The following is a 12,766-nucleotide window of genomic DNA, read 5'->3' on the forward strand; positions in this document are numbered from 1 at the left end:
TTTTAACCTGAAAAAGTTTTAACAACTTGCAGTTGTACTTTTAGTTCCTCGTCTGATGAGCTATACAGTTTTATTATCGACAAACAGAAGAAGAGACATCTTTACACTTTGTTGTTTTCTAGGAGCCAAATTATAGCCATGGTCCAAGCTGTTAAGTAGACAGCTTGATGGATTAAGGGCAAGGCAGAATAGCAGGGGTGACAGTCACCCTGGAATATCCCCCTTTGAAATTTTATCCCTGAAATAATAACTTGTCCTTTATCATGGCTTAATTGTAAAATGGTCTGCCACTGCTTCATGGTCACTGTAATGTAGTTAATCAGTGTAGGTTGTATCTTATACATTTTTAAGCACTCTTTTATCCATGAATGTGGGATACTATCAAATGCTTTTATGAAGTCAATCCATGCCATACTTGGAATTCTTCCCCTTTTTACAGTTCTCCACAATGACTATTTAATAATAAATGATCCTTTGTTCCATATGACTTTCTTTTATTGTCCTTTTGTTCTACTACCATAATTGAGTTTTCTTCTAAATGGCTCTAAACTTTGTTGGCATCAATTCCAGTGTATAGTTTATACGTCATCGGAAGGCAAGTTATTGGTCTATAATTTTTAGGGTAGCTTGCAGGTTGACTCTTAAGTAGGAGTATTGTTTTTCCTGTTGTTAGCCAGGTTGGTGTCTGTTTGGGGTGCACATATAAATAGTTCTTACTCATGGCTAAGTCTTCATGCAAAGATGTTAATACTTTTAACAAGAAGTTAGGTATTGCATCTGGTCCTGGGGTTTTACAATTAGAGGCTTTTCTTAACTTTGTTTCAATCTCTCTGACTGTTACTTCATCCCATTTCATATCCTGTACCTTTAAACTTCTTATTCTTTCTTTTACTTCTATCCATTTAGCACCTTTGTTATGTTCCACAGCTAAGGTATTAATTTAGTGGAGTCAGACTTGGTGTGCTAAAGTTTTTGACATCACAGAGTTAGTCTGTCCACCACTGTTTAAGTTCTTGTAAATTCACATTCATTACTTCAGTAATACTGTCCCATCTATCTTTGCCATTCACATTGTCAATGTCTTCTCCAATGAATCCTGGTGTCATATTATATGGTCAAAATACTTGCATTTTAGTTTTACTATCTGACCTCTGAGTGAAGTCTGGATTTATTTCCTAAAATAGATCCATGTGTCTTCTTGCAGGCCATGTTAATCAAGTTTTCTCCAAAACCATAGTTCAAAAGCATTGATTTTAGAGAACACAACCCTGCAAAGAACAGTGCATCAGAAACACTCTACCAGCTTCTGGAAAGTGACTCAGAAGTTGAAACAAAAGAAGCTACATCACATTGCAATGCAAAGCAGAAAGATAAAGAAGATAGTCAAGACACCCTTCATAAGGGATGCCAGCAACAACTTGCAGCACAGGACAATAAAGGCAGATAGGAGTACTTCCAGCAGTTTCTGAATAAAGAAAACCCCACAGAAGCTGTACTGCCCTAGACATAGCCTACAATGAGAGAAGAGGAGCCCACCCTAGTAGAGGTAAGAACAGCACCAAGAAAAATGAAGTCAGGGAAAACAGCAAGATCAGATTAGGTCACAGCAGACATGATAAACATACTGGTTGAGAGGGGAAAAATGGTTTCCTGAGGGTACTCATAGCAGTGTGAAGTGAAAGGCATATCCTAGATGACTGAAGAATAAGCATACTAGTGCCAGTGTACAAGAACAAAGGGGACATCCACAACTGTGGGCAGTACAGAGATATCAAACACCTGTCACATTGCATGAAAGTTCTGGAGAGGGTGAATGATCTGCACAGTAGTATAAAGTAAGATGGGAGATGAGCAGTTCAGATTGAGATCAGGATACAGCACAACTGATCTGATATTTACAGTGAGACAGACAGTCGAGAAAAAGCTAGAGATGAGGAAACAGTCCAACTGGGCATTCCTAGACTTGGAGAAGGCATATGACAAAGTCCCAAGAAAGCTGATTTGGGCAGTACTGCAGTGGTCTGAAGTCCCAGAAGCATTGGTAAAATTAGTGCAGGCTATGTATAAGGACTCAAGTAAGAACAATGTCCAGTATCACACAGGAGTTCCCAGTGGGAATGCGTGTGCACCAGGGTTCAGCTCTGAGCCCACTACAGTTCATATGGTTGACGGACTACATTAGTAAACACGTCGAAGGGGTCAGATCAACAAAGGTGCTGTGTGCAGATGATGTGGCATTACAGCCAGGCTCTCTGCAAGAACTTCAGCAAAGGATAGAAGAATGGAATGTATAACTCAAGGAACACTGGATGAGATTAAGTACAGATAAGACAGTGGTAATGCCAACAAATTGGGGAAATCAGAAGAAGATGAGAACTGAAACAGAAGGGAAGATAATGGACCAGATTAACAGCTTCAAGTATTTGGAAGGGGTGGTTGAAGAGAAGGGAGGTCTGAATGAAGAGGTCAAAGCTAGAATCACATTTGCTACAGCCAACTGGTATAGTGTCTCAGGTGCAGTGTATGACAGAAAAGTGCCAAAGCTGAAAGGTAAAGTGTACAAAACAGTGGTGCAACCAGCACTATTGTATGGTACAGAAACCTCAGCAGTAAAGGAAGAGCAGATGAGAAAGCTACAGGTGATGGAAATGAAGTGCCTAACAAGGGTGGTAGGATGCACACTGTGGGGCAGAAGAAGAAATGAGGACATAACAGCAGAAGCCAAAGTAGCTCCAGTTGGAGAATAGATCAAAGAGAACAGATTACAGTGGTTCGGGCACATGTGCCTAAAAGCAGAATACAATCTGTTAATGATGATTTGGGACACACAGGAAGGTGGTAAGAGGAAATGAGGGCGTTCAGCAAAGAGGTGGATGGATTGTGCAAGAGAAGAAATGCAACAGTCAGGCATGCGTGTCAAAGATGGCAGTTGTGTGGCACTGAACTGAGAGAGATGGCTACAGTTAACACGACACCCCGACCCCACGCAGAAAATGGGAAAAGGGGAGGAGGGTTGATGATGATATTGATGAACCCATACAACTCACACTGCCATGTTATTGCTGGGAAAACCATGGTTTTGGCTGTATGAATCTTTGCTGGTAATGTGATGTCCTTGCTCTTTAACATCTTATAACTGCCCTTTAATTTCATTCTACAGTCTATTTGTTCATCAAGGACAGACTGGTTCCAGTACAAGAGCAGGTGCGAATAGTACATTAAACTCTATGTTTTCCTATCTGACATTGATTGGAAACACAGCTAGAGCATACAGGGCCGGTGTTAGCATTTTGGGGGGCCCCAGCGGATGTCAAGTTGGGGGCCCCTTAGGCACTTCCAGTCTATGTTTCACCCTATCACTGATACCCCTCCTAAGCAACCTTTTAGTTCATGCTGCAAACTTTTAGGAATAGTAATCACAAACCGACCTTTAGCTACAGTGCTCTGAATTACAAAAGGCCTGTGTACCACACTATGTTGGCCCATTTACAGTTACTGGAATTTAGTTGCACCAATGATGCATAGCAGCAACTCTACGTACATGTCTGGCCTTGGGTGAAATGGAGCTCTAGGCCTACCGTTTCAGCCACCCAACACACAGACACAGACACACACACAGACACACAGACAGACAGACACAGACACACACACACACACACACACACACACACACACACACACACACACACACACACACACACACACCATGCCATTCAGTTTTCCCCTGATCGTCTCCCCTCCCCCCCAATCTTGGGCTTCCCATGCTATGCACATTACTTTTTTCTTCCTTGTCTCAAATTTTGCTTTACTCTTCAGCTTTTTCAAGAGGCCATAATGTCCTATATGCTCTGAAGTGCATTTTAAAGTTTATTTTTCTTTTTACACAACTTTTTCATCCAATGACAGCTTAAACAGAAATTATTATTAAGGAAAGAAATTATGTTGCTGTTCAGGTTCAGTTTTCCTTGCATGCTTTCAATACACCTTTCCTGACCAAGTAAGCACAGTAATAACCATTTAGGAAATAACTCAGTTAATATATATTCTTCACAACTCCACCACTTTGCCAAACCATATACCAAAAAACAAAAAAGGCAGGAACACAGCAAAACTGTTTGAATTTTCTTTACTTTAACACACTGGCACCTCGGCCATTCGCCTTCAATGGACAATATACAATTACAAACAACCATCTTTATATACATAGGTTCAAACCCCAATTAAATACTAACTGAAAAATTACATCTTGTTTAAAATGCTGCATACACATTTTTTAAGGTACTACATACACATTTTATTAAATACAGCCATCCTAAACATTTTAAATATCTCATTTTAAATACAAATGATCCAAAATTGATTAATGAACTATTTTAATAAACTTTTATATGAAATATATCCTTTATAATAGACTAAATAAGCATGACAATAAATGTCTCTAATTCAAACATTTATAAATTCATAAATATGAAAACAATTATTTTAATAAAATTTCATATATTTACCTCAAGATTGAGACCCCTAGGAAACAATGTTCCATAATTGAAAAGGAACTTACTTTCTAACTCATTCAATCCCCTCACCATATCACCCCCCCAACTAACACAGGTTGTGCCAAAATACTAAAGAAAAAGGAACTAGTGCTGCCCCCATGAATATTCACAAAATGTTCAGCAACTGGACTCAAAGTTTTTATTGATAATATCCCTTAAATGTTCCATGATCCTAACCTTTACTGCTCTTTTTGTCTGACCAATATACCATTTTACATTTGCGCAAACACACTACAATATAAACTACCCTACAGGAAATACATCCAAAATTACCCCTAGAGGTAAATTTTCTACCATTAACAAATGTGCCAGAAATGTTTTTAATAAAACTGCATACCTTACACCGTCCGCAAGCAGAAACACCTACATCAGCTTTAGGGCCTCTAGTTAAAGGCATATTCAATAGCTCTTTTAAACTGGCATATCTACCATATAAAAATCTAACATACTTTGCCAACTGTGACATCTTCACAAACTATATACCAGAGGTCCAAAAGCACCCTTCTCATTACCTCTGAAAAAACAGAGTATCGAGAAACAAAGAAGAGCATTTGTTCATCACAAGCACTGGTAACTGAATCCCTATTCATAACAAATTTATGGATACTCATAGCTTTTTTTCCCAGATTTTATTTCCAGTGCCTCATTTAACGCCTGATTTAAATGCTCAACCTTGTATCCTCGTTTAAGTCTATCACTAGCTTCCCTCACAAATTTCTTTTTAAACCTCTATTCAGAAGTGTTTCGACAAATGCGCCTAAATTCACCCAGGGTCAATGATTTTAACAAATGGGGAGGATGCATACTGCCTGCATGCAAAAACTTGTTAACTGATGTGTTCTTCCTAAATGGTTTATATTGAATTTTATTACAATTGTCCACATGGAGTACTACATCCAAAAATTGAATTCTAGATTCATCTCTTTTCATAGAAAACTTTAAACCATAACCATTTGAATTTAACCCACTAAAAAAGTGATCAAATTCACTAACATCACCCCTACACAAAAAAATAAGGTCATCTATAAAGCGTTTGTAAATCAATACATGTTTTTTTTTTTAAAAATTCAGTACTATAGATGAACAATTTTTCAAAATACCCCATATACAAGATAGCATACGTTGGAGCATAAGAAGCCCCCATAGCTGTTCCCTTATGTTGCAAAAATACATCACCATCAAATTTAAAATAATTGTGAGTAAGGCAAAATTCAAGCAACCGAACTACAAAACCAGTTTTAAGCCCATCCCTCATGATATTCCAAATGGCATCAAGACCCCATTTGATCTGAATGTTAGTGTAAAGTAAATTTACATCTACAACAACCCAATAACAATCACCACACCATTCCACTGCATTAAACACCTTACACAACTCCTCAGTATTTTAACATGAGCAGGTATTTTACTTAGGTATGTCTTCAATTAAGAATCCAAAAAGCAAACCCACATTTTGTAAATACGAACCTACCCCTGAGATGATGGGCCTACCAGGTGGGTTGCTTATGTTTTTATGTAGCTTAGGCAGTGCGTAACACATTGGATCAACAGGCTTTGCAATATACAATTTCCTAACATTTTCCTTAGTCAGAAAGCCCAAACGCTCTCCTCTTTCCAAAATCTCCAGCAACTCAGTATTATATTCATTCACTGGGTTGTGATTATGTTTAATATAGTCTTCCCTAACATCCAACAAATCACAAACCATTTTCTTGTACTCTTGCTTGCTCATAAGAACCCAATTGCCCCCCTTGTCTGCCTGCCTAAACACATAAATCACTCAACTTTGCCCTTAACATATTCACTTTCCCACTCACATTTGGTGATGTTATAAGTTTTTTTACCCTTAACAAACATTCGATAATCATGCTCAATTAATGAACTATTTTAATAAACTTTGATTTTTGCTGTGTTCCTACCTTTTAGAAGATCTAAGTGTCTGAATGTTCTGTGATGTATTTTATTCATTACTTTTGAAACATAATTACTTGTTAGCTACATTTTTAGCTGATACCCAGAAGAATAATATCTGTCTTGGCATTACTGGGTGTGTGCAGAGATAAAAATCACTGATATTTTTTTAAACACAAACACAAACACAAACACAAACACACACACACACACACACACACACACACACACACACACACAAGCATAAGCCATAGCAATACTAATTTTGCACTTTCAGCAATAGCAATACATTGTGCAACACTGGTATTGTAAACTGCCATTTAGCAGTCGTCAAACAGCAGCAGGGGTAAGTCACTTTTATTTACCTTCCCTGATTTTTGTCATAGTGTTGCTCTATCCTTTTTAAAAAGTTTGATTTGCTTGTAAATCATTCAAGATTACAGACAGTCAATAAATCCAGACAGCAGTATGTTATACTTGTTTGTCCAAAAATTGAAAGCTGATGAAAAAGGTGTTACACTGTTAACTTTTTAATTGAATTAGTGTAATATTTAGAACATGTTCATGATTTTGAGCCTTTATTCTGCTATTATAGGTATTGCACTGAATTCTTCTGCATAGAAGTTGAAAGTTGCAGTAGCTGGTGTTCTGCCAGTGTTTATAAAAGTCCCTGAAAGAGAAAAACATCGTTGAAGATCAGAAGCATCAACTTTTCCTAAAAGCCAAGGTTTGCACTGACACCAGTTACTCTGAGCTGATGATCTCTCTAGTGCTTACCTTGCCTAAGTTCATTATCAGCTTTATCCACATTTCAGAGACCTCTTCAGGTTAAACATCATAATGAGGAAATTAATAATTTTTTTCTCTTCACTTTTCCCCAACTAGCAGCAGCTTTTGTGGGGCCCTCACACACAGTCAAGGGTGACTAAGGGGGCCCCCTTGCAGCCATGGGTATTGCAAGTACTTAAGTTGGCTTTGTTGTTAGTTGTAGTGGACTGAATATCCACTAGCAAAGTTTAACTAAGCCAGGGATAATATGTCAGTGGTAAAATATTTAATGGAATTGTGAAGTTTGTTGCTTAAAACAGTTACTATAACCAGAGATATCTTTGAATTTTAAGGTAGTTATTAACCATCTGGTTTATTAAGTACACAAGACTGCTGTACTAGTTTTTGATGGTTTGACAGACATGTTACAAAACATCAGGGTAAGACAACCTGCTGTGATTGGGGGCCCCAGCGACCGCAGGGTTTGCTGATGCCTAAAGCCAGCTATGAGAGCATGTACCATTCAGTCAATACACTACCATAAGGCATTGGGCAACGGGAAAGAATTATCCAAATGGTGAAGAAACTCATGAGAAACAGCTGTAGCAGAAGTTACGAAGATATTCATCTTGCAGTTCTGGAGTTTTTGACTATGCCATTGCAAGGACTCTGGTCTTACCATCTCAAATGTTGATGGGCAGAAGGCTGAAAAGCAGAGTCCAACTCAGTTGCTGATGCAAGAAAACAAATTAAATGAAATGCTGGAGGGAAACCACAGATAAAGAAATGCTACTACTACAGAACCATACAGGATTTATTGGATGGATACATAACAAGAATCCAAAACCCAAGGGAAAGTCTGCAACCTGAACAGAAAATGCTCAAAAAGCATTTGAGCAAAGATCCTATACAGTTCATGAGGAAGACTGTAAACTATACAAAATAAATTCTAGGTATCTGCACAACACAAATACATCAGAGGCAAAGAATAGGATGAAAAAAAAGTGTCACAGCAAGTGCTGTTACAAGAAAATACAGACTGTAAAAATGAGGATAGTTGAGTTACAGAGTCAGACTCGTGAAGCCCGTCTCCAAATAAAGCTGTTGTTGGTGTACACACACATACACATTCATAGTGTGTATTTGTATGTATACTTTCCACATCCAAAATAGAGCAAACCTGAATATCTAAACAGAGTAGGATAGTTTAAAGCTGATACGTGCCATCAATATTATATGCATACTTAATCAAGTCTAGTTTCTGTTATCCTGAGCTGCACTTAAAGTAATGTTTTGCCTAACAAATAACACAAGAGAAAAAAAAAAGAATACAATTGCAACCAAGCAGGACAACTGAAAAAAATGCTTACATATTCTCCAGGTCACTTACAGCAAACTGAATCCCAGACAAGTCTGCATCACTTTCTTGAAGCCAGTCATAAAAATCCTGTGCATTATCAGTTGGGTCACCTTCACCATATGTTGCCATGCAGAACACAGCTATAGAATTCTCAATCTCCGAGAGATTTTTGAGTTCAGACTAAAGACAAGAAAAGAAAGTAGTCAATTCAGCCTTATAACTACTATCATTCATATCTCACAATTCATACTGATGTACAAATAAGGGAAGCTGAAAAGACAGATGATTGAATACCTATATAATGTAGATAAATGTTTAAGAATTCTTCAGCTGTAACACAGTCAGTTAAATACATAAAAAAAAATTCAAGTAAGCTAGGAAAGGACTAAACAGACTAACGTCTTCCATGCCATTCTCTAGTTGCTCCATCTTTGAAGATATTTACTAGTCTTGTGTGAGGTGTCCTCCCCTTCATCTCCTTTCTGGTGATACGTCACCCTCTTCACATCTTGGGTCAGTGCAAGACACTGGCACCAACATTACTTGTTTTACTGTCATTTTTCCCTTGTGCCTTATTTTTCCATTTAATGTAATAGAGGCTTCCATCATGATCTCCATCTCTGTCCCACTCACCGAGATCTCTCCCTTGACATTTCTTGTGCAGCACCAAGCTGATGCCTCCAAACAGAATGCATGATTTTTTGATACCATCCAATTAGTGAGCATTACAACACCACCCCACTGCAGAACATGCACCACCAAGTGAAAATGATGTTTACAAAACTTGCTTATCTGAATAAATAGCAAGTACTTACCATTTCGTACTCCTCTGGATCTGCAGACATGCCTCTCATGCCATAGCGCTGAGCATCTTTTGCAAGTCGATTAGCAAACTCCTCTGCTGTCCCTGTCTGCGAGCCATAGAATACCACAACATTTCTACCCTAAACAGGAAAAAGTACGTTAACACTCCTGTAACATTAACAGTTGCTAATACACAACTACAATTCATGACTTTAAAAAACAGAACTTAAAAAACTTTTTACATGGTAATCTTGATCCAGTACATGGCAAATGAGAAAGAAAAATAAAATGCCACACTTTTATCTTTAAACCAAGAAGCACAGCAAATAATGGAATTTCTAATTCTAAGCATCTGAGACACAACAGTCCAGTCCTTTAACATACTGTTTTACCGAAAACCTTTCAAAGAATGAACCAAATATGTTAACAAGAGCAAATGTTTTTACTGAAAGGAAATGCTGTCAAGTGTGATGCATATTACTCTATAAACTTATGTAATGCAGTAAGTAAATAAATAAATAAATGTAATAAATCACAGCTACCTGTATTTGGATTACCTAGCCAAAGGATAAATTAAGTGAAAATAAATGAAATATTCTTACCAGTGAAAATGGCTTATTTTATTCTACATCCTGATGGCCATAAAAAGTGGAATCATACAGTACTATTTTATGAAGGATAACTTGGTGAATTTTGTCGGCTACTGACTACTCATGAATACTGTGCCCTTTCCTTGAGGTGCAGTGACCTCAGAGGTAACTAAATACAAATGCAGTGTGTGATTCCCCTGCATGAGGTATGGCTGCAAAGCCTCACAAAAAATAAACATTTTTTGCACTTTCATGTTACTGAAGTAAGCATTTGCATTTGCATCACCTGACTCATACTGTACATCTTAGCAGAGCTGTCACATACCCTCTTAAAATATGCAAAATTTGCTTAATTATTTATAAATACAGGTATTCTGCATGCATATACTTACATAAATTACAGGTCACACTGGTTCACAGGTAAATACTTGGCTAGGTGTTCTTGCAGGCCATTGTAAGCGTTTCCAATTTCCTTTCAAAGGAGAGAATCAAACCCCATACCTTGTGTGTCTGTTAAGTAAACACCTCAACTGTTATGCCAACCACTAATACCTTGGAGATAGTAAATGGAAATTACAACAGTCCACAGAGGGGTTGCCTGCAGATCACACAGAAAATGGGCAAAAGAATAAACAAAGGCATCTTAACCATCATGAAGAAAGGGATACTGTCACAAGACACCTAAACATGCCAAAAGGGAAGAACTCTTATTGCATCAAGGTACAAAACCCAGTCAGAAGGAAACTGTCTTAGGCCTGCAACATTCAACATAGGAAGGAAACAGATCATGAAAAGAACAGTTGTGTACACTTACTATAAATGTAGATGTTCAAGTGTATTCACTGTTGCAGTCATCACACTTGGGTTATCTGCCTGCAGGTAGCCCTCAGTTGGCCCAAATACCAGAGTCTTGGGATTTCTGTGTCAGTTGCTGTCACCTCTTCCATGACGTCAGGTCGTCGGGGGTATAAAACATACAGCCTATGCCATTACATCAGTTTTTCTTTCCCCAGATGTCAGGAGCCCCCAAAATAGGAAGCTATTACTTGGTGTGGAACACCTCCAGTAAAAAGTAAATACCCCTGCCATAAAATATGGCCATAAAGAGGATAGGTAGAAAGGATATAAAAAACCAGGAGGATGGAGGGAGGGAAACCAGGACTGCAACAGTGAATACACTCGAACATCTACATTTATGGTAAGTGTACACAACTGTACTATGTTCTTCGTGTTTCACTGTTGCAGTCATCACACTTGGGTTGATTCCCAAAGCTGAGGAAGGGTGGAGGCAGTCAAGAGGTGTTAGGGCTGCCTAGCAGGCCTTGTAAGACTGCTATAGCAAATCCAGCTCTGGATTTAGAAAAAATAGGTAAGTGGTAATGCTTGGTGAAGGTGTGTACAGAACTCCAGGTTGCAGCTTCCAGGATGTCCCTGGTAGGGACTCCCCTGAGAAATGCTGTAGAGGATGAAATAGCTCTAGTGGAACGAGTTCTGATCCCCAGAGGGGTAGGTTTTCCATGGTGTATGTAGCAAAAATGGATGCAGTGTGCTATCCATTTGGAAATGGTTTGCTTTGAAATGGCCTTGCCTCTGCCCCTGTAGCAAAGCTGACTAGCAGCTGGTCAGATTTTCTGAAAGGCTTAGTCCTGTCAAGGTTGAACCTGAGCTAATGGCCTTGCCCTCTGCCCCTGTAGCAAAGCTGACTAGCAGCTGGGCAGATTTTCTGAAAGGCTTAGTCCTGTCAAGGTAGAACTTGAGCTGTCTGTGCACATTCAAGGAGTGCAAGATCCTTTCCCCTTTACTCTGAGGATTAGGGAAAAAGGTTGATAAATGGATTGGTATAGAGCCACACTGGATACCACCTTGGGCATAAAAGGAAGGGTTAGTCCTGAGGGAAACCCTGTCAGAATGGAAAATAATGAAGGGCTCCACCTCCATTAGCGCCTGTAACTCAGACACTCTTCTTGCTGCAGTAATAGCTAGAAGTAAGGCTGTTTTCTAAGAGAAATTTTAACTTTGCTGAAGCAGCAGGTTCAACCGGGGGAAGTATGAGCTTTTCCAGTACAAAGTTAAAGTCCCAAGTTGGGGTGGGAGCTCTCCTAGGGGGTCTTAAATTGTTAGCTCCTCTCAGGAACTGTTTGATGAGAGGGTGAGAAAAGAGAGGAGGCTCAGTATTATAATGAGCTGAGATGGCAGAGGCATGAATCTTAATGGATGAGAAGGACAGGCCTCTGTGGAGCAGCTCTGCTAGATAATCAAGGATTTGATGCAAGTTGGGCACAGCTGTGTCCTTTCCTTAAGACCAACTCCAAGAACAATATCTTTTCCACTTTTCAGCATAGGATTTCCTAGTACTAGGCCTTCTGGCCTCAAGGATGATGTCCAGCACCTGTTTGCGGAGGGATGCTGGTGGTGCATTTAGGGAATAAACCAGGCTGCAAGGTTTAGGGCTTGTAGTTGTGGATGCAAAATCTGTACCTGTTGCTGAGACAGCAGGGAAGGTGTGTGATGTAGATGCCAGGGTGACACTGCTGTCAGACTGCGTAGGAGTGAGTACCAGTGCTGGCGTGGCCAGTCTGGTGCAATAAGGATTGCCCTTGGCCTGTCCTGTTTGATCTTGAGTAGTACTCTTGAGAGGAAGGGCAGAGGAGGAAAGGCATAAACTGAGAGGTTTTCCCATGTCCACCTTCTAGGCTCTGCTGTGAGGGCTCCTGGTGCAAAATTTGCTCATTGGTGGCTTTTGGGGGGGGGGGCAAAAATGTCCACCCCCAGTTTTCCCC

At 39.3% G+C, this 12,766-nt stretch overlaps 1 protein-coding gene across 1 annotated transcript in view; it reads right to left on the bottom strand.

Annotated features, from left to right (window-relative positions):
- The window catches only part of LOC122787192 (NADPH--cytochrome P450 reductase), a gene marked incomplete in the record, with an annotated part of 550,447 nt that overhangs the window by 292,724 nt on the left and 244,957 nt on the right, over nucleotides 1-12,766 (bottom strand). The window contains 2 exon segments of the mRNA XM_044053780.1: nucleotides 8,623-8,772; nucleotides 9,408-9,536. Coding sequence (XP_043909715.1) covers nucleotides 8,623-8,772; nucleotides 9,408-9,536 — 279 coding nt within the window.

The sequence above is a fragment of the Protopterus annectens genome, chromosome 13.part0 (genome assembly GCF_019279795.1).
Source record: "Protopterus annectens isolate FY-2018-M chromosome 13.part0, PAN1.0, whole genome shotgun sequence".
NCBI classification, from domain to species: domain Eukaryota; kingdom Metazoa; phylum Chordata; order Ceratodontiformes; family Protopteridae; genus Protopterus; species Protopterus annectens.